The following is a 24,009-nucleotide window of genomic DNA, read 5'->3' as shown; positions in this document are numbered from 1 at the left end:
AATCTCTTAATATGTATTTTTATTGGCTCTGATTCTCTGCTTGAACCTTGATTGATACCACTGATCATATAATGTCATGTACATATATATGTTTGTATATGTCTTATCTTCCTAGTCATATTCAAAGGTATAAATGAGATACTAATTCATTGAACACTATGTGTCAAGTGTTAAGTACTGTATTAAGCCTTTTAATACATGAACTCATTTTATCCTCACAACCACCTGAGGAGGCATGTAGTATTATTAATCCCCATTTTATAGAGGCTAAATAATTTGCCTAACTTATACAGCTAAGGAATAGCAAAGCTGGAACTCAAACCTGAAGTTCATTTATTCCAAAGCTGATACACTTTACTAGAATAAATAGGAACCATTACACACAAATGGAAGGAAAGGGGAAAGGACAGAGATAGAGATATACAGAGAAAAAGAAAGCTATGTAAACTGAGACAGACCATGATTCTTAAACGTAAGTAAACTGCCTATAACACTGTGTCAATCACCGTTCCTGTCCTAGACAATATGCTCTAAGTAAGAGTCAGAGCAATCTTCTAAGGAAATTCTGAAGTACAAATTGTTACAGGCATAAGCACTAGGGTACTTGCCCCAGGCCAAAGGAAGTCAAGTTCTCTGTATTCAATAGATATGTCAAGATACTTCAGCTGCCCAAAAAATGTCTGTTTTTCATACTGAGGGATAAAATAAACATTTATTTTCAAACAAAACAAAAAATAGATACGTCAGAATATCGTTCAGCTTAATAGGTTCGATTCTACTTTATCCTCACAAAATCTGTGAGGCAGGTAGGGCAGAAATATTTTCTGAGGCTTCCCTGGTAGCTCAGTGTTAAAGAATCTGCCTGCCAATGCAGGAAACACAGGTTTGATCCCTGGTCTGGGAAGATCCCACCTGCCATGGAGCAAGTAATCTCGTGTGCCACAACCATTAATATTCCACCTATGCTCTGAGGCCGGGAACTGCAAGTACTGAGCCCACGGGCCGCAACACTGAAGTCCAAGAGCCGCAGAGCTCATTTTCCACAAAGAGAGGCCGCCCAAGTGAGAAGCCTGCACACAGCAACAAAGAGAAGTTTCCGCTCGCTGCAACTAGAAAAAGCCCATGCTGTAACAAAAGCCAAAAATAAATTTTGCACCCAGCACAGCCAAAAATAAATAATTTTTAAAAAGAAATACTTTTCTCACCTGTACAATGGAACTACTAGCTAGTCAATAAAATGAAGTCATTTATTCAAAGTCATGCATCACGGGAAAGGTTAGACTAGTTCTTTGAGTCCAGGCTAGTGTTTTCTCCAATAGACGAACATGTTATGGTTGAGCTACTTACAGTCAAGAAGCTCCTCATACTTTGTGTATTGTACCATTAGTATCCAAGGTTTGAAGATACACCGATATGACTAAAGTAATGAGACATTTTCACAGGTCACACATGAAACCAGTCCTATTTTCCACACTTGCTCTATTCTTTGGACATTTGTACTTCCTTTCTTGTTTTAAATGCTTTATGCCCCGATACACAGCTATTTCCTTCTCGTCAGGTTTCAATTTAAAATGCCCTCTTCTCAGGAAATCCTGTCCCAACCACTCTGGTCAAGATAGGATCCTTTGCCATTCTCTACTAAATACTGCTATTATATCCTTTCTCACTGCCCTTCTTAATATATGAAGTCAGTTATTTGTTTTTTGCTTTTATTATTCATATTCCGCTTTAAGAATATAAGCTTCTTAAGACATGGACTCTGGTTACGACTGTATCAACAGCACTCAGAATAATGACTAACATACATATTAAATATGTATGTTTGAAAATACATATTAAATTATGAAAAATAAGAAAAAAACTAGAAAAAGGTTAAAAGCTAAACTGTCAACTTTCAAAGAAAGAAAAGAACCCTCATTATTAAACTTTAGCAAACAGTATTTATAGGGCTGCTTTTGGATCCTCTGTGTCTCTTTTTAATCTTCCTTAGTTCACTAAGACAAAACTGAGGATTTTAAAGGAAATCTGTTCAGAGTTTATACACAAGATACTGTAATCCTTTGGCAAGCATGTTTTCACTAAATGTGGTTTTGAGATAATGCAGTTTTATGTATGTATATCCCAAACTGAAAACCAGCCATCTTATTACATGCTCTGTTTCAGTTCATTCCACGTAAGAGAACAGTCTATGCAGTAATACAGAGGGAGAGAGATAATCAGTGTAGACTCCACATTTCAAAACAGGAATTACTAAGACCAGAACAACTATGTGTGGATAGTGCCATAATTTAGGAGAAGACCAGACAATTACTTAGGCAGCTATTGCAAACCTGTAACTCGGGGGAAGCAAATTTAAAAGGAATTGCATTTCAAGCCAGTAAGAGCTAATTCAAACTCTAAAAAGAGGTATAGTCTGTGTAATATTAAACTTACCTGAATATATATAGCCATGGTTTTTCCTCTAAACATTCCTCCTTTTAAAATATTTTTTATTTGCATGAATGTTTTCCTATTTTTTTACTTTCAATCTATCTGCATCTTTATATTTTAGATGTGTATCTTATATAATTGCTTTTAAATTTTAACACAGTCAGACAATCTTTGTGTTTTAACTGAAGCATTTGGTCCCTTTATATTTAATTTAATTACCAACATGTTTGGGTTTAGATATACGACAGTCAGTGCCATGCTAAGCCACTCATATTTGCTCTAGAACTGGAGCATTCATTCCCTCAGCTGCTGAGCACATAGGTAGTCAACAGGTCTCAGCTGAATCCTTCTCTGGGACTTGCCCTCAGCTGGAATACAGCCTTATCCAAGGTCATATCCCGTTTAAGGAAGTTGGGAGAGGATGGAAAATGGTATCCAATGATTAGTCAGGGAGAGGGGTATAAATGCCTGCATCTCTGCAAGGCCATCCCAGTTCCAGGTTCCCTGTAGAACCAACTGAGGCTTTTATTACCACTGCATTGCAGTTTAAATTTCTTCAGGTCTATCTTGCTTCTTCACTCCCTCACAGATGTTAATCTCAAAAGACCATCCCAACAAACTTCCTTTGGGCAAATCTTAGTCTCTGAGTCTGTTTCCCAGGGAATTTAATTTGTGATATCTATCATCTTCTTATGTGTTTTCTACTTCTTCTGCTTGTTATGTTTCTTTTTCTTGACCTTCTTGCTATCTTTAGGACTGAGTATTATTATTTATCCCAATTTTCCTACATTAGTTTGGAAATGATGTGCTCTTTTTCTATTCTAGAGGCTATCCTAGAAATAATAAAATACATAATTGAATTAGCAAGTCTAAAGTTAATTAATACTTTTCCCCTACTCTGCAATATGATAAGGATTTTAAACATTTTAACTCCGTTTACCCTTTTCCCTATTTATGTGTAATTGTTTTTTTGTCTTTCTTATGTTTTAAATTATGAAAGTATGATAACACATTTATAGGAGACTGGGAAATTACAAAACAAGCTTACATAAATTTCCACTATGTATTACAATTATTTTTTTAAGCAGACAAATTAAGAGTTTTAGTTGGAGTTTCAATATCAAACTCTTAAAAATTAATAGAATGGATATACAGAGAAGTAGAATATAGCAGACCTGAAAAGCACTATGAACCAACTCAACATAATTAAGATTTATACAAATTTCACACAACGGTAGGATACGAAGTCTATTCAAGTTCCCATAGATTATAAACTAGGAGACACTGGAACATATCCAGGGACATAAAAAAAGGTGCAAAAATTTCATGGTCTAAAGGTACTGAAATCATACAGAGTCTGTTCTCTTATCATTGTCAAATTATGTTAGAAATCAGTGTCAAAAGATATTTGAAAATAATCCATATCTTTTCAAGTGCAATGTGACATTTACCAAGAGAGATCTTTGATTTAGCCACTGAAAGCCTCAATATTAGAAGACTGAAAAAACAGAGAGTTATTGCAGAGAAGAAAGCATTTAAATGAGAAATTAATATCAAAGATATTTTAAAAATCCCATGCATTTGGAAATTAAATGTCCACTTTTAAATGACAGATGTTTCTAAGAAGCCATAACAAGGAAAATTAGAAAATATTTGCAAAGAATAAAAATGAAAAGAGAATTTACCAGAATTTGTTACATGCAGCTGAAGCTGCTCAATGCAATTAAACATAATATGGAGTCTTGAATAAGGTATCAAAACAAATAATAGACACTAGCATAAAATTTTGTGAAATTTGAACAAAATCTATACTTTAGTTAATAATACTGTATCACATTAATTTCTTCTGGTTTTTTTTTCTTCTTTTTACAACATAGTATCACTTTATAGGCTCAGAACTGGATTAAAAGTTTCAGTTCAGTTCAGTCTCTCAGTCCTATCCGACTCTTTGCAACTCCATCGATTGCAGCGTGCCAGGCCTCCCTGTCTATCACCAACTCCCGGAGCTTGCTCAAACTCATGTCCATCGAATCAGTGATGCCATCCAACCATCTCATCCTCTGTCATCCCCTTCTCCTCCTGCCTTCAAGCTTTCCCAGCAGCAGGGTCTTTTCCAATGAGTCAGCTCTTTGCATCAGGTGGCCAAAGTATTGGAGCTTCAGCTTCAACATCAATCCTTCCAATGAATATTCAGGACTGATTTCCTTTAGGATGGACTGGTTGGATCTCCTTGCAGTCCATGGGACTCTCAAGAGTCTTCTCCAACACCACAGTTCAAAAGCATCAATTCTTCAGCACTCAGCTTTCTTTGTAGTCCAACTCTCACATCCATACATGATTACTGGAAAAACCATAGCTTTGACTAGATGGACCTTTGTTGGCAAAGTAATGTCTCTGCTTTTTAATATGCTGTCTAAGTTGGTGACAGCGGAGGCATGGGTTGGTGGTCGCCTGCTGCAGGGTTGGGGTCACTGAGTGTAGCAGTACATGCGTGGGATCTTTTGAAGGAGGTAACCATTATCTTCATTACCTCCACCATAGTTGGGCCCCAGGTAAATAGCAGGGAAGGAACACAGCTCCATCCATCAATAGAAAATTGGATTAAAGATTTATTGAGCATGGCCCCGCCCATCAGAACAAGACCCAGTTTTCCCCTCAGTCAGTCTCTCCCAGAGGAAGTTTCCATAAGCCTCTTATCTTTCTATATCAGAGGGCAGACAGACTGAAAATCACAGAAAACTAACCAATCTAATCACATGGACCACAGCCTTGTCTAACTCCATTAAACTATGAGCCATGCCGTGTAGGGCCACCCAAGATGGATAGGTCATGGTGGAGAGTTCTGAGAGAATGCAGTCCACTGGATAAGGGAATGGCAAACCACTTCAGTATTCTTGCCTTAAGAACCGAATGAACAGTATGAAAAGGCAAAAAGATAGGACACTGAAAGATGAACTCCCCAGGTCGGTAAGTGCCCAATATGCTACTGGAGATTGGTGGAGAAATAACTTCAGAAAGAATGAAGAGATGGAGCCAAAGCAAAAACAACACCCAGTTGCAGATGTGACTGGTGATGGAAGCAAGGTCCAATGATGTAAAGAGCAATATTGCATAGGAATATTATGGAATGTTAGGACCATGAATCAAAGCAAATTGGAAGCAGTCAAACAGGATATGGCAAGAGTGAACATTGACATTTTAGAAATCAGCAAAATAAAAATGGGTGAATTTAACTCAGATGACCATTATATCTACTACTGTGGGCAGGAATCCCTTAGAAGAAATGGAGTAGCCATCATGGTCAACAAAAGAGTCTGAAATGCAGTACTTGGATGCCATCTCAAAAACAACAGAATGATCTCTGTTCATTTCCAAGGTAAACCATTCAATATAACGGTAATCCAAGTCTATGCCCTGACCAGTGATGCTGAAGAAGCTGAAGTTGAACGGTTCTATGAAGACCTACAAGACCTTTTAGAACTAACACCCAAAAAGATGTTCTTTTTAATATAGGGGACTGGAATGCAAAAGTAGGAAGTCAAGAAACACCTGGAGTAACAGGCAAATTTGGTCTTGGAGTACAGAATAAAGCAGGGTAAAGGCTAATAGAGTTTTGCCAAGAGAACGCACTGGTCATAGCAAAACCCTCTTCCAACAACACAAGAGAAAACTCTACACATGGACATCACCACATGGTCAATACCAAAATCAGACTGATTATATTCTTTGCAGCCAAAGATGGAGAAGCTCTATACAGTCAACGAAAACAAGACTGGGAGCTGACTGTGGCTCAGATCATGAACTCCTTATGGCCAAATTCAGACTTAAATTGAACTAAGTAGGGAAAACCACTAGACCATTCAGGTATGACCTAAATCAAATCCCTTATAATTATACAGTGGAAGTGAGAAATAGATTTAAGGGACTAGATCTGATAGAGTGAGGTTCGTGACATTTTACAGGAGATAGGAATCAAGACCATTCCCAAGAGAAAGAAATGCAAAAAAGCAAAATGGCTGTCTGAGGAGGCCTTACAAATAGCTCTGAAAAGAATAGAAGCCAAAAGCAAAGCAGAAAAGGAAAGATATACCCATTGAATGCAGAGTTCCAAAGAACAGCAAGGAGAGATAAGAAAGCCTTCCTCAGTGATCAGTGAAAATAAATAGAGGAAAACAATAGAATGGGAAAGACTAGAGATTAAACCATTGTGATTATCTTGGTTATGAAGATCTTTTTTGTACAGTTCTTCTGTGTATTCTTGCCACCTCTTCTTAATATCTTCTGCTTCTGTTAGGTCCATACCATTACTGTCCTTTTTCGAGCCCATCTTTGCATGAAATGTTCCCTTGGTATCTCTAATTTTTTTGTATAAAAGAATATAAGTTAAATAAGCTATATAAGTTAAGAATATAAGGTAAATAACTCCACATATAAGTTAAATAAGCAGGGAGACAATATACAGCCTTGATGTACTCCTTTCCCTATTTGGAACTACTCTGTTGTTCCATGTCCAGTTCTAACTGCTGCTTCTTAACCTGTATACAGATTTCTCAGGAAGCAGGTAAGGTGGTATGGTATTCCCATCTCTTGAAGAATTTTCCACAGTTTGTTGTGATCCACACAGTCAAAAGCTTTGGCATAGTCAATAAAGCAGAAGTACTTGACTTCACATTCCAGGATGTCTGGCTCTAGGTGAGTGATCACACCATCGTGATTATCTGGGTCATGAAGATCTTTTTTGTATAGTTCTGTGTATTCTTGCCGCCTCTTCTTAATATCTTCTGCTTCTGTTAGGTCCATACCATTTATGTCTAAAAGTTCAAGCTTCACTCAAGTGTCTTTAAACCACTAAGATAATAAATTTTCTAGACTTTTAGCAGTAATACTAGATGTGAAAATACATGGAACTATATCAAAGTCTTCGGTTACTATAAATCAGAAATCAAGCATTCTATTCATACTAAGTCAAACAAGTGGAGTCAAACCAATTTTTGTAATGATTTTGTGTAATCATTATTCTAGGTATCTCATATAGGTGGATCACACATTTGTCCTTTTGCATTTGGCTTATATCATTCAGCATTGTGTTTTCAAAGTTACTCCACATTGCACATTCACCAGAATTTCATTCTTTTAAAGGTTGATTAAAATTCCTTTGTATGGATATGTCACATTTTCTTTATGCTAATAGACATTAGAGAGTTTTGACCTTTTTGGCTACTGTGAATAATGCTGCTATTAACATTGGTGTGCAAGTATATGAGTCCCTGCTTTCGATTCTTTTGGGTATATACCTAAAAGTAGAATTGCTGGTAATTCATATGGTAATTCTGTATTTAACTTTGAGGAACTTCTATATTGTCTTCCTGATTCTCTTAAATACATTTTAATTCCCTGTTGAAATTACCCATTTTTAAAAATTTATATTCTCTACCTTTGTTTTTTTCCTATATATTTGAACATGTACACGGTTATTTAAAAATCTTTTTTGGATGACAGCAATATCTAGATTATCTATGGATCTGCTTCTATTGTCCATGTTTATTTCTTGGGTTTCGGTCATGTCATCTTGTCTTTTGGTATGCCCTGTAATTTTGTACATAATGCCTCCAGAGAGGATTTCCCTTTCCTCTAGTAGGCAGATATAATGGTAACTGATCACCTTAAACCAATCAGGGGGCTGTGCTGAGTGCAGGCTTAATTGCATCTCCAGTAAAGGTCAAGCTACTTTGGGTTCATCTCCATTCCAAGAGGATAGCCCTCCAGGATTTTTAACTGAGACCCTGGGAATTCATTGAGATTTCTCCCTCTGGCAGGTTTATAACTCTAGTCTGTATCTTGTGAGACTGCCAAAATGTCTGCTTTTCAAAGGCTTTCCAATGAGATTTTTTTTAGCCTTCCATTCTGTAAAGCCCAGGATTTGGCAAACATCCCAACAGGATAACTGCCTGTTTGCTTGAGGTTCCCTTAGTTTTCTATAAAAGCTTGCTGGTTTCTTGTCCCTAGAGCAAAGGTCTCCCGGTATACAGTCCTGGTTCTCAGATGCCTGCTCATGCCTAGTATCAGCAAATTCCTCAAGGGAAAAAGAAGCTACAAAAGTCAGCTCACCTTTCTGAGATTCTTTTAGCTCACCTTCACTCTTGGGGTTCAGCCCTTTGGGATCTCAGCCCAAAGCATGGTGTACCAAGGTCCCACTCTTGGTAGAAACTGTACTATATTTTTATCTTCCTAGCCTCATAAGACTATATTTTAGGTCATCTACCTCCAGGCAAACACAGTTACAAAATCAAGGCTCACCTCTCTTAAATCTTATCCTTTCTCAGATCTTTTTTTTTTTTAATATTTACTTATTTTATTTATCTATGCTGAATCTTACTGGCAGCACTAGTTTCTTTGATATTTGATCTCTAGTTGTGGATTCGAATTCTGACGTTGTGGCACATGGGATTTAGTTCCTTGACCAGGTATTGAACCGAGGCCCCCTGCACTGGGATCATAGAATCTTAGCCATTGGACCACCAGGGAAGTCCCCCTTTTCTCAGATCTTAATCAAGTAATTCCTCACTACCTTGTTAGTTCTTTGAAGCTTTAACATATACTTTAAAAATATCTTCTCTGCCTGTTTTCTTTCTTTTTAAAAAAATAATTTTATTTCTTTTTGGCTGTGCTGGGTCTTTGCTGTTGCTTAGGCTTTTTCTCTAGTTGCAGAGAGCAGGGTCTACTCTCTAGCTGTGGTGCACAGACTTATTGCCATGGCTTCTCTTGTTGCAGAGCACAGGGTCTAGGTACGTGAGCTCAGCAGTTGCAGCTGCCTGGCTCTGCAGCACAGGCTCAGCAGCTGTGAGGCACAGGCTTAGTTGCTCCATAGCATGTGGGATCTTTATGGACGATTGAACCCGTGTCCCCCGCATTGACAGGCAGATTCTTTGCCAGTGAGTCACCAGGGAAGCCCCACTGCTTTCTTTTCTAATTACATAATTCCTATGCCATATCAGTACTATTTAGTATTACTGGTCTTAAAGTATTGCCAGTTTGGGTAAGTTTAAGAACATAATTCCCAAATGCAGAGAAACTACAATTTTTTTTTTTTAAAAGACAGTCTTAGGAAAAAGATAAATTTTAGGCTTAGAAAACTTATTATTTTCAAGTTTTAGAAAGATAACCATTAAATTATGCTAGAATTATGTTTTGCTTTCATTTCTTACCCATTAAAATGAAAAATGAGGTACTTAAACTATAATTTCACTCATAACAGAATATGTACCAACATATGCCTTACATTTTAAAGGCTACTATATTAAAAACAAGATAAAAACCATGTCTATTTCTAATCTCTTAGAACAGCATTCTAACATAGCCAGATGATGTTAATAGGTCTTCCTGGGAGGGTTACAGTGGGGATGGATTTTTCTCCTAATCAAATATATTTGCTTTCTTTGGAGATGCAGAACACACATTAGTATATTAAAGATCCTAAGAAGTAGTCAGTAAAGTCAACTCTTTATATTTGTTTAACTTTCTGTTTTCAAGTATATCTGACTCATGGACTACCTTTTAAGGTGCCTCAAGAAACCCAATTTGAGAAAGGTGACCTTAAAAAAAGGAAAATAAACATTTCAAATAGTTTTGGTTATTTACATGTTATTATAGTTGATTATATAACTTCTTTCTTCTTCACTGAAGCTGAGCTGGTGGGTTCTGTGGGGGGTTTTGTTAGCTTTATTAATCTATAACTCCCTTTATCAGTCTTTTCTGACTCTGGGTAGCAGAAAGAGCATGAGCTTTCTGTAGACACAGAGTTGGGATCAAATTCTTGCTCCACCAGGAAAGGCAAATTCTTCTCTCTTGTTAGTCATATTTCTTTATTTGTAAAGTGGGTTTTGGGGGGGCTTTCACAGGATCATTTTAAGTACTAATGACGATATGAAGTACCCAGTATACTGCCTGCCCCCAGAGTTTCCTAAAGTCCTGAAGGATCTGGAATGGCCAATTGGAATGAACACGAGATTGACATCTTTCAACCTTCCTTGATTTGGAACTCTTCTTTGCTAATTAATTCCCTTGCTTCTTATATTAGTATTTCTCTTCTGACTACTAAGAGGATATTATACTCCTGGGGAATAATTTATTTTTATTCTGACTGACAGAATGTCTAGAGTTAACCTGATTTTTATTCTCTTAAAACTTTGGAAAGCTTCAGGTCTCCCTGTCTTATGACCCTATATCATTTGTTACTGTAATAATTATAATAATTATCTTACCTTACTGTAATTATTCATTTTCTTCCCTACTAGACTCTTAAGTTCATAAGGTCAGAATGCCTTATTGCTAAATGTACACACCTACGCCACTGGCCTGTTTAAAAAGTAACCATTCAACAATTAGAATCATTAACAAGTTACAATAATTGGGATCTCAATAATTATTAGATAAAAATATAATTCTTAGATGAATTCTTAGATGTTTTAATATTATTTATATAGAAGATATTAGCAGAAAACAAGGAGTTAAGTATTATCCTCAAACATTTAAGATATAAGTGCTATGGAACCAATATTTACTACTAGAAATCTTATTCTGTTAGTGATTTTCCTAAGATATATCCAGTAGGATAGAAATTAAATAATAAATACACATATATACTTTTTACAAATATTTTCAGCATTCGAGAATGACTCCATTTATTCAAAAGATATGTTCCAAAAAGGATGGATGCAAATAACACTTTCATACTATAAATATTTAAAAATCCATCTGATTAAACTAAACTTCAAGTATATTTGAAAAGCAAGAATCCCTCTTTGTAATAAGTATGCTCTCATACTAGTCTGGCTTACTCAGATTTCTGAATACAGAGTTTTTCAAAGTGGGGAACAGTCCTACTAATTTGGTCATATCAAAATGGTAAGAAGTTCAACACAACTCAAAATCAGATTAACTTTTACTTTTTGAAAATAATTTTAGTCTATGTATAAGTAATAAATATAATCTATTAATATAGTTTTTTAATGTGTTGTTACACTTAGAATGGATAAACAACAAGGTCCTACCATATAGCACAGGGAACCATACCCAGCCTCCTGGGATAAACCATAATGGAAAATAATATATATATATACATATATAAATAAAAGAATGTGTATATGTATATAACTGAGTCACGCTGCACAGCAGAGATTGGTACAACATTTTAAATCAACTCTACTTCAATTAGAGAATAGGTTTCTTCATATACTAGAAAATAAAAAATACTTACTATTATTTTCTTACAGTCCTTTCCTCTGCATAGTTCTGTATAGGTAGAGTATTGCACATATATAATCCAGCTTCCAACAAAAACCGCCAACCAGGAAAAGAAAAGATATTTCATTCGCACATATGAGAAGCGAGCCTGTAAGTAAAAGAGCACATAACAGTCAATCATTCAGCACCCAGTCAGCATTCACTGTCCTAGAACATGACTTCTCCCCCTTTCTTGGAAGCACTCAATATATATTCTAGGCTTTCATATGGCAATTCTCCTAGAACAATGTGTACTTTCACTGAGTCTAAAAAGCACTGGTCTTAGAAAAGGAAGCTCCTTGGTCTTGCCAAGAAAAAGAGAACAAAATACCCTTTAAAATGTATAATCTTTCAAATACCACCAGCATCCAAAGTTACTCATTAAGCACAAGCACGTGCACCATGCTACCCTGGACACCCAGTAAGATCAGGTGAAGAGAGACACAATCCCCTCTTATGACAAGCTTACAGAAGACTGGTTCAAATAAGAATCTTAAAGTTCTGTATGAATAAGTATGGCAAAAATAATTGTGTTTTAAAGAAATAAAAACAGAGAATTTGGCTACTAGTCTAATGTCTCACAGTGAGGTACAACCAGAGTACGAAATGAAACTTCACATTCATTCCTATTTCCCTGCTGTATTCACCAATGCTTTATGTTCCTTTTATTCAATCAATCAAATGCTTCACCTAACAGATATTCTGGAAATTTGAGGAAAAAGCTACAACTATTAAAGGAGAAGAAAGATTAATATATATAAAGAATAAATGACTCCCCGCATGTCAGTTTGTAAAGCTGTACAATAGGATCCTCTTTGCCTTGCTTTGCAACTAGTGCTCTGGTATCTAATTGCGACTCTGGTCAGTTGGGGGTTTTTCTCCATCAACTACATATCAAACAGTTTCATCTCCAAAACTGTCAGCTGGTCAAGATAATTTGACATTTATGTTTTGAGTCTGGAACTCCAATGGCCTGATTTTATAAATAACTGAATTTAGGACCATGGGGAGAATTGAGCAAAAATAAATTAAAGACATGTAAACAAACAACGAAAAGCTAGTTTTGCTTTCACAACCCCAAGTCAGTTTCTCACATGGGACAACAGCAGGACGCTGTGAGCGCTGTGGGCTTGCAAAGAAAGCCGAGGGAGATGAAGGAGACACAAGTGCGTCTGCAGAGCCAATGAGTGCGGAGGAGAAAGGGACTCCGAAATACTGAATTCTTTTGGCTCTATTTGTGGTTTATATATCGGTCTTTGTGAAGTGAATCCCAGTACCAAAAAGAGTACAACAAATTCACAGTTAAATGATAGGTCTCTGAGTTTTATTATTAAAACATTTTTTTAAATGCCTTAAATGCAAGTTATTTTTGTATAGCTCTAAATGAATCCAATAAAAAGAAAGTCCAGATAGATTTCCAAATTAAATCACATAAATGACCATGAGTATACACCAAGGGGTTTGTTTGAAAGACATTTAAGATAACTTGGCCCTAATAAGAGGTCTAGTCATCAGATAGAAATTGATATGTACTAGTATTACAAAGCTTAAATATTATTGAGTGACATAATGCCTGCAGAACATAAGCACTTTGCTAGGCACACAGAAAATACTCAACAAATGTTAGCAAAATCAATTTGCAAGGCCCTGAACAAAAAGCCAGTAACGCTGTCATTATGATAGGCCACCACCTTCTTTTTGGGCTTGCCAAAAAGAAAACTGAATCTGAATCTGATTAAGGCTTTAGCTCCAACTACCAGTTTACAGGAAATACAGGAGACAGAGGCATATAAGTAACACTTAAGTAAATGACAGTATTAGGATACAATCAGCAAACTCTGGGCTGTGGGAAATGCGGCCATACAAATAACCCCGTTCTTCAACAAATAAATCACCAGGGAGAAAAGAGAGAGAAGATGAGAAAACCAAAGATCAAAAAATACTTAAGAAATATTGTATATTAAATAATCACATTTCGTGGATCTTTTTTGAGTCCTGATTCAAATGAAAGACTGTAAAACAAAAAATGACATTTATGAGACAATTGAAAACTTGAAGGCTGACAGGATACCTAATGCTATAAAGGCATTATTTTAGTTTGTTAGGCGTAATAATGTGATGTTTAAAGAAAAACGACTTAATCTTTTTGAGACAGACACTGAAACGTTTATGAATGAAATAGTACCTGGGACTTGCTTCAAAACAATAAGGAAGGGAAAGGTATGTGGGAAAAGTGTTAAAACAATACTGGCCATGAGTTGGTAACTGCTCAAGCTGGGTGATGGTTACATGCCTTCTTTTGTCCATTTTTCTCTACTGATTTAACATTTTTTTACGTTGTAAGATAAGGAATACTTTCATACCAAGATACCCACTTCCCACACATTCATTCAGCAACTATCTATTGTCTACTACGTGCCTGGCGCCACCTTAGGCACATTCAGAACATCTGCATTTACAGTGACAAACAAATCCTAAATACCAGATAAGTACCCTTAACATAGTTCAGAGGGTTTCTTGGACAACCATAGCATGGCATGATTTTACTCTTTTAAGTCCAAACTTTTGTGTGTATGTGGCCATTAGAGAAAGATTATTTAATAAAAGATGATAAGACAACTGTTAATCATTTGGAAATAGCATATTTAAAAACCTAAAACACATCTTACATCAAAACAAATTCCACAGGAAACTGATACACATGTAATACATGACATAATACAATACAAATGTAGGGATTTTTCAAAAATATTTTTTGAGATGACAAAAATTCTAACTACCGCAGAATCTCTAAAGGAAGACATTGACTATGTAAAAACTTTAAAGTTGTGACAAAAGTCACTGTAAACAAAGCTGAAAGATAAAATGGGATGTGACAGGAGTTTTCATCATTAGATTAAGAGAGAGTAGCTAGAGGGCTCAGGACAAGAATTGAAGTCACTTCCTGATGTTCAAGCTGGTTTTAGAAAAGGCAGAGGAACCAGAGATCAAATTGCCAACATCCGCTGGATCATGGAAAAAGCAAGAGAGTTCCAGAAAAACATCTATTTCTGCTTTATGGACTATGCCAAAGCCTTTGACTGTGTGGATCACAATAAACTGTGGAAAATTCTGAAAGAGATGGGAATACCAGACCACCAGACCTGTCTCTTGAGAAACCTATATGCAAGTCAGGAAGCAACAGTTAGAACTGGACATGGAACAACAGACTGATTCCAAATAGGAAAAGGAGTATGTCAAGGCTGTATATTGTCACCCTGCTTATTTAACTTCTATGCAGAGTACATCATGAGAAATGCTGGGCTGGAAGAAACACAAGCTGGAATCAAGATTGCCAGGAGAAATCTCAATAACCTCAGATATGCAGATGACACCACCCTTATGGCAGAAAGTGAAGAGGAACTAAAAAGCTTCTTGATGAAAGTGAAAGTGGAGAGTGAAAGAGTTGGCTTAAAGCTCAACATTCAGAAAACGAAGATCACAGCATCCAGTCCCATCACTTCATGGGAAATAAATGGGGAAACAGCCGAAACAGTGGGTGACTTTATTTTTTGGGGCTCCAAAATCACTGCAGATGGTGACTGCAGCCATGAAATTAAAAGACGCTTACTCCTTGGAAGGAAAGTTATGACCAACCTAGAGAGCATATTCAAAAGCAGAGACATTACTTTCCTAACAAAGGTCCGTCTAGTCAAGGCTATGGTTTTTCCTGTGGTCATATATGGATGTGAGAGTTGGACTGTGAAGTAGGCTGAGTGCCGAAGAATTGATGCTTTTGAACTGTGGTGTTGGAGAAGACTCTTGAGAGTCCCTTGGACTGCAAGGAGATCCAACCAGTCCATTTTAAAGGAGATCAGTCATGGGTGTTCTTTGGAAGGACTGATGCTAAAGCTGAAACTCCAGTACTTTGGCCACCTCATGCAAAGAGTTGACTCATTGGAAAAGACTCTGATGCTGGGAGGGATTGGGGGCAGGAGGAGAGGGGACGACAGAGGATGAGATGGCTGGATGGCATCACTGACTCGATGGACGTGAGTCTGAGTGAACTCTGGGAGTTGGTGATGGACAGGGAGGCCTGGTGTGCTGCGATTCATGGGGTCGCACAGAGTTGGACACGACTGAGCGACTGGACTGAGCTGAGGAGACTTGTACTCACTCCTATGATCATGGTAGGGTATGCTGTCAGCGCATTTCTGAAAGAGCAGTTAGCCATATACATCAAATACTCTTTTCATCTAGCAAATTCTACATTTAGGGATGTATCACAAGTGAAGAATTAAGTCTATACTATACATATACCCACACACACATCCCCCGACCCACCCCCATGTAATATATATGACATCTTTTACACCTATTATTATAACAGTGCATTATCAGAGGCAACCAAGTTTCAGCAATCAAGAAGTTACTGAATACAATTATTGAAACCATTTTATTTTAGGAAAGCTATTTACAAGCTGTTTATGGGCAACAACTTTATACTCCTAGATATCATTAAACTATGTACAATTAGAGACAGCACTGTAGAAGAGCAGACAGCAGAATTAAACAGAGCAGACTTAAGTAAACATCAGTCTTCATTATTTTGCCCATTTTTCATTATGTGTACAAAGAGGAATGAATGCAGTTTGAAATCTTTTAGTGGCCATAAAGTTACAATCAACCACTTACGTGACAAGTTCAATCTGATATTAATATTGAGATGGGGTTTTAAAACAAGATTAATCTCAATTCGTTTAGTAAAAAATCAAGGAAGACCTTACACTGTAAAATAATATTTTCTTTTTTCCTTTTTTTGCCTTGCTCTGCAGCAGGTAGAAGTCACAGAGTAAAGGAAACCACGTAGAGATGGTGAGTACGTTTTCTGCTAGTTCAGAACTTGGTCTGTCTTACCTTCTCCTCGACACCCACCTCAAGGAGTCTAGTAATGTCAACTACCTTTGGAGTCTCCATCAATAATTTCTATTAGCTATCAAATGCACATTAAGCTTAATAAATGTTGGCAGCAGAGACCTGTATATTTCTCCCTTCTGCACAGCCAATTTAATAAAATTTGAAGTCATTTTGTTTTTCTCTCAAAGAGCTAAATTAATTTTTTTTTCCCTCTGGCATATGTTTAAATGGAAAAATACCCTGTAAACTGGCTTGCCCACTGTGTGTTCGTCATGATACAGAATGCCAAAATTTTTGGAGAGGAAGTTGGATTGAGGATGTTCCCAGCAGGGCAGTGGGCATCACCTGTTATATGTAAATGACAAAAGGAGTGAAACACATTTTTATTCTGGTATGTCATTGAAATTACCGTGATTTGAGGGTAACACAAACTAGTATAACAGCTTTCATGTGTCCTTTAATTTCTGCAGATCCTGTTGCCTCACATTTTAAAATAAAGGTTGAAGAAAAACAGCCATAAATGACATCTGTACCTACTGACTAATTTTATTTCCCTGTGTGGCACTCACTAAAATGTTCCCAGTGGTCTGTTCTATACCAATTACCTAGACAATATAGACTTTGATGAAAAAATATAGTTACTGTTTATGACCTTTTTATTGATGTTGAACTATCCAAAATACTGCCCAGAAGCAAAATTTGTTCTGCTGATTTTGGGCCTAGCTACTTCTCTGGTGGCTTAGCTGGTAAAGAATCCGCCTACCTGCAATGCGGGAGATCTGGGTTCGATCCCTGGGTTGGGAAGATTCCGTTGAGAAGGAAATGGCTACCCACTCTAGTGTTCTGGCCTAGAGAATTCCATGGACTGTATAGTCCATGGGGTCACAAAGAGTTGGACACGACGGAGTGACTTTCACTTTCACTTTTCACTAGTGGTACACTGCTTTATTCCAAATTATGCTCCGGAAAGTCATAAGAATTTTAGAGAATACACTATGGCATGATTCTCAACTAGAGTCAGTTTTGCCTCCCGGGTTTACCTGGCAGGGTCTAGAACCACAAAGTGTGACTGGAGTCTTGTCTGTTGAGGCCGGAAATGTTGCTAAACATCCTTCAAAGCACAGGAGGGCTCCCCACATCAAAGAATTAGCTGCCCAAACGTCCATAGTGCTAAGACTGAGAAAACTTATATTACGGTTACAAAATAAAATGAAAGCAAAGATTATGGGGTTGAAAGAATCAAATTTGTATGACACTATCATTTTACTTTAAATTAATCTTTAAAGCATAAACTACTACTTAATTAGAAAAATATAACATCTGTCTGGAAACAACAGAAATAATTCTTAATGACTAAATGATTGGCAATATCTTATTGTAAATAAAGAAAAATCACTGGACATGGAAAATATATACATGATGAAACAAACTTTCTCTACCAATTCTACTGTAAAGAACAGTGATACTTTTTCTTTTTTTTATATTGTTTTATTTTACTGTGATGATTTTATTTCATGACAAATCTGAAAACCTATGAACTTATTCAAATAGTTTTAGATGAAGTTTTTGAATTAGGCATAAAGAGGCAACATATCAAAATTCAGCTATATAAGACTACTTCTATATTACCTATTTTTCACATTCAACATCATTTATTAGGTTGGTGCAAACATAACTACAATTTTGACCCGTGAGTTTTTGTTTCCTTTTTCTTTTTAATTAATTTTTTTATTGAGGGATAATTGCTGAACAGAATTTTGTTGTTTTTTGTCAAACCTCAACATGAATCAGCCACCGGTATACATACATCCCCTCCCTTTCAAACCTCCCTCCCACCTCCCTCCCCATCCCACCCTCTAGGTTGAATAGAGCCCCTGTTTGAGTTTCCTGAGCCATACAGCAAATTCCCTTTGGCTATCTATTTTACATATGGTAATGTAAGTTTCCATATTACTCTTTCCATACATCTCACCCTCTCTTTCCCTCTCCCCATGTCCATAAATCTATTCTGTTTCTCCATTGCTGCCCTGTAAATAAGTTCTTCAGTACCATTCTTCTAGATGCTGTATATATGTGTTAGAATACAATATTTCTCTTTCTCTTTCTGACTTACTTCACTCTGTATAATAGGTTCTAGGTTCATCCACCTCATCAGAATTGACTCAAATGCATTCCTTTTTATGGCTGAGTAATATTCCATTGTGTATCTGTACCACAACTTCTTTATCCATTCATCTGTCGATGGACATCTAGGTTGCTTCCATGTTCTAGCTATTGTAAATCGTGCTGCAATGAATAATGGGATACATGTGTCTCTTTCAATTTTGGTTTCCTCAGGGTATATGCCTAGGAACAGGATTGCTGGGTCAGGTCATATGGTGGTTTTATTCCTAGTTTTTTAAGGACTCTCCATACCATCTTCCCAGAGAAAGCAATGGCACCCCACTCCAGTACTCTTGCCTGGAAAATCCATGGACGGAGGAGCCTGGTAGGCTGCAGTCCATGGGGGTCGCTAAGAGTCAGACACAACTGAGCGACTTCACTTTCCCTTTTCACTTTCATGCATTGGAGAAGGAAATGGCAACCCACTCCAGTATTCTTGCCTGGAGAATCCCAGGGATAGTGGAGCCTGGTGGGCTGCCGTCTATGGGGTCACACACAGTCGGACACGACTGAAGTGACTTAGCAGCAGCAGCATACCATCTTCCATAGTGGCTGCATCAATTTACATTCCCAAAAACAGTGCAAGAACATTCCCTTTTCTCCACACCCTCTCCAGCATTTACTGTTTGTAGGCTTTTTGATGATGACCATTCTGACCGGTATGAGGTGATATCCCACTGTGGTTTTGATTTGCATTTCTTTAACAATGAGCGATGTTGAGCATCTTTTCATGTGTTTGTTAGCCATCTATATGTTTTCTTTGGTCTTTTTCCCACTTTTGGATTGGGTTGATTGTTTTTCTGGCATTAAGTTGTATGAACTCCTTGTATATTTTGGAAATTAATCCTCTGTCAGTTGTTTCATTTGCTATTATTTTCTCCCATTCTGCTGCTGCTGCTAAGTTGCTTCAGTCGTGTCCAACTCTGTGCAACCCCATAGACAGCAGCCGACCAGGCTCCCCTGTCCCTGGGATTCTCCAGGCAAGAACACTGGAGTGGGTCGCCATTTCCTTCTCCAATGCATGAAAGTGAAGAGTGAAAGTGAAGTCACTCAATCGTGTCCGACTCTTCGCGACCCCATGGACTGCAACCTACCAGGCTCCTCTGTCCATGGGATTTTCTGAGGGTTGTCTTTTCACCTTGCTTATAGTTTCTTTTGCTGTGCAAAATCTTTTACGTTTAATCAGGTCCCACTTGTTTACTTTTGTTTTTATTTCCGTTACTCTAGAAGGTGGGTCATAGAGGATCTTGCTTTGATTTATGTCACTAAGTGTTCTGCTTATGTTTTCCTCTAAGAATATTATAGTTTCTGGTCTTAAATGTAGGTCTTTAATCCATTTTGAGTTTATTTTTGTGTATGGTGTTAGGAAGTGTTCTAATTTCATTCTTTTACATGTAGTTGTCCAGTTTTCCCAGCACCATTTATTGGAGAGGCTGTCTTTGCCCCATTGTATATTCTTGCCTCCTTTATCAAAAATAAAGTATCCATAGGTGCATGGGTTTATTTCTGGGCTTTCTATCTTGCTCCACTGGTCTTTAGAGCTTCCCTGGTGGCTCAGAAGGGAAAGCGTCTGCCTACAATGAGGGAAACCTGGGTTCGATTCCTGGGTCGGGCAGATCCCCTGGAGGAGGAAATAGCAACCCACTCCAGTACCCTTGCCTGGAAAATACCATGGACGGAGAAGCCTGGTAGGCTACAGTCTATGGGGTTGCAAAGAGTCAGACACGACTGAGTGACTGCACTTTCTTTCCTTCTTTTCCACTGGTCTTTGTTTCTGTTTTTGTGCCAGTACTATACTTTTTTGATGACTGGAGCTTTGTAGTATAATCTGAAGTCAGGAAGGTTGATTCCTTCAGCTCCATTCTAATTTCTTAAGACTGGTTTGGCTATTTGGGGTCTTTTGTGTTTCCATACGAATTGTGAAATTTTTTGTTCTAGTTCTGTGAAAAATGCCATTGGTAATTTGATAGGGATTGCATTGAATCTGTAATTGTGTTTGGTAGTACAGTCATTTTCACAATATTGATTCTTTGACCTGTGAATTTTAAATCATCATAACTAGGCTCAAACACATCTTTATTAATTAAAATAGGTACCATTACAATCAACACATTTTTGCCAATGAGAAATAACTTTGCTTATTCCTATAGTGTAAAAATCTGTGCTTTGGGATTCAATGAACTCTTGGAAAGCATTTTCTGCATCCTTTTGGTTGTGGAACCATTCTCCCTGCAAAAAGTTATCGAGATGCTTGAAGAAGTGGTAGTCAGTTGGTGAGAAGTCAGATGAATATGGTGGATGAGGCAAAATTCCTAGCCTAATTCATTCAACTTTTGAAGCATGGGTTATGTGATGTGTGGTGAGGCACTGTTGTGGAGAAGAACTGGGCCCTCTCTGTTGACCAATGCTGGCTGCAGGCATTGCAGTTTTCAGTGTATCTCACTGATTTGCTGAGCTTACTTCTCAGATGTAATGGTTTCACTAGGATTCAGAAAGCTATAATGGATCAGACTGGCAGCAGACCACCAAACAGTGACCATGCCTTTTTATGGTGCAATTTTGGCCTTGGGAAGTGCTTTGGGGCTTCTTCTCAATCCAACCACTAAGCTGGTTGTCACCAGTTGTCATACAAAATCCACTTTCATCACAATCTGATCGAGAAATGGGTTTGTTGTGTCACGTAGAATAAGAAGACACTTCAAAATGACTATTTTATTTTCGGTTAGCTCATGAGGCATGCACTTATAGAGCTTTTTCACCTTTCCAATTTACTTCAAATGCTGAATGACCATAGAATGGCCAATGGTGACTTCTTGTGCAGTAGTGAGAGGGTCAGCTTCAATGATTGCCCTCAGTTGGTTGTTGTCACCTGCCAATGGCCAGCCACTATGCTCATCTTCAAGGCTCTTGTTGCCTTTGCAAATCTTCTTCAACCACCACTGCACTGTACATTTGTTAGCAGTTTCTAGGCCCAATGTGTTGTTGATGTTGTGAGTTGTCTCCAATGCTTTATGACCCATTTTGAACTCAAATAAGAAAACTGCTAAAATTTGCTTTTTGTGTAACATCATGTCCCTAATCTAAAATAAATATAAAATAAACAGCAAGTAATAAGTCAATAGCAAAAAAAAAAAAACACAAAATGAGAAATGTGCATTAAAATTATGTATAGCATAACCACATTTGTTTAAGAATGCATTCCAATATCAAAGGCAAATTTATAATGCAAAAAACTGCAATTACTTTTGCACCAACCTAATACAAACATATAAAGCACAAAGCCCATCTGCTTTATCCCTAAGTACTCTCCATACAGATGTTCTTAATTGTGAAAAGTAAGGAAGAAAAATTTCTCTCACACTTTGCTTCATATATGTAGTAGACTTGAACACTCAGAAAATCTAACAAACTGATAAGGTTATCACTTGTAAAAACTCAAATACAATGATTTCATCATTTCATAGAAAAAGTTAAGACGAGCTTGCTATTTTTTGAGACTGATTTACAACATTTTTATCAGTTTCATGTGTACAATGTATTTTTATTCAAGTTTTTAAATAATCACTTACTCTTAAATAAACTTCAAATATCTTTTTTCCCCTTATTGTTATATTAACAATACTAACATTACTATCGGAGAAGGCAATGGCACCCCACTCCAGTACTCTTGCTTGGAAAATCCCATGGACGGAGGAGCCTGGTAGGCTGCAATCCATGGGGTCGCTAAGAGTCAGACACGACTGAGCGACTTCACTTTCACCTTTCACTTTCATGCATTGGAGAAGGAAATGGCAACCCACTCCGGTGTTCTTGCCTGGAGAATCCCAGAGATGGCTGAGCCTGGCGGGCTGCCGTCTATGGGGTCGCACAGAGTTGGACACGACTGAAGCGACTTAGCAGCAGTAGCAGCAACAATACTATAGCTAGCTAACTTTTACTGCTAAATATTTAGGAGCAATGTGGCTGGAAAAAAGTAAAGTTAAAATTATTGGCATATCTTTAAATATAACTGTACCCTTTTTTTAAAAATGAACTCTAGATATTTATAATAATGCTTGAGTGCTGACTGTAAAAAATAGAAATATAAAGAAACCATTTAATAAGGTAAATATTATATACCACAACACCTCCAGATCAACTTTGTTTGGAATGGATCCTATACCTTTACTAAAGGTTGTCTCACTGCTTAGTTGGAAGGTTGTGGGAAAACCATTAAGAAAATTATCTAAATGTATCTTAACTCTCTTAGTGCTAACATTCACAAACATCAAAAAACAGTTATGATGTTTAACCAAGAAACACACAAGAAAAGAACTTTCATGTCATTCCACACAAGGAAGATCTTGAGTTTTTGTAAGTTAAAAATAGTGAAAAAAAAGGTTCTAAAAATATCTATGCTCCCCAGCTTGTCCTGAGCATGAAAATATTTTTTTATGACAAAACTTTAGAGAAGAATTCCTTGTCAAAGGGCATTATTAGCCTATTGATCAGAGTTTTAGCATTCTTTATCTAAGAGCTGAGTTTTCACTTTTATAGGAAGAACTGTCATTATTCTCTGATCTAAATTCTAAAGGTTTTATTTGCATGAGCATATTCTCTTTTCTGATTTTATTAGAATTCTAGAAATAAAATTCTAACAAGTAGCAGATAATTTTCACATTTTCTCTGCATGCTGGTTCATATTTTTTACAGCTTACGGGGCTGACAGCGTCAAAAAAGTAGAACATTTTTCCTCGGGGAACTAATTGCATGGGGTGATCCTGAAGCCTGTGGCTGATTTCAATAGCAAATTAATATCTCAAAGTGTCAAAGTAGGGGGAAATGTTCATGATACGGTAAGAGAAAAAAATCAACTTTCAAAACAGCATATATGATATGTTCCCAATTTTGCTTCAAAAAAAAAAAAAAAAAAAGGAAAAGTCACCAACAGACTGTAGAAACTGCAAGGAATACATCGAAGTGTCAAGGGTGGTTATTTCAAAATGTCAAAAGTGGTGGGATTATGAATGATTTTTAGTTTTCTCTGTATTATACAGATTTTCTATAATGAATATATATTACACTATAGATATGTAAGTAGATGCAAATACATAGTTTTTTTTTTTCATATAAGTGCTTTAGCATATCTATTTAAAAACATATCTCTAGGATCTAGAAGTCTCCTGAGTGCTTTTTAAAAATTTCTTTTTAAAAACTTGGAAATAAATCCTTCATATAGAATTGTTTAAAATACATTAG

The 24,009-nt window shown here is 37.0% G+C and overlaps 1 protein-coding gene across 1 annotated transcript in view; it reads right to left on the bottom strand.

Moving 5' to 3' along the window:
• DIPK1A (divergent protein kinase domain 1A) overlaps positions 1-24,009 on the bottom strand; it is a 129,275-nt gene that overhangs the window by 28,343 nt on the left and 76,923 nt on the right. Inside the window, exon 2 of the mRNA XM_055585124.1 lies at positions 11,687-11,821. Within this exon, the coding sequence (XP_055441099.1) occupies positions 11,687-11,821 (135 nt within the window). The remainder of the gene's footprint in view (positions 1-11,686; positions 11,822-24,009) is intronic.

The sequence above is a fragment of the Bubalus kerabau genome, chromosome 6 (assembly GCF_029407905.1).
Source record: "Bubalus kerabau isolate K-KA32 ecotype Philippines breed swamp buffalo chromosome 6, PCC_UOA_SB_1v2, whole genome shotgun sequence".
Lineage (NCBI taxonomy): Eukaryota > Metazoa > Chordata > Mammalia > Artiodactyla > Bovidae > Bubalus > Bubalus kerabau.
This window is presented reverse-complemented; position numbering and strand designations above follow the sequence as displayed.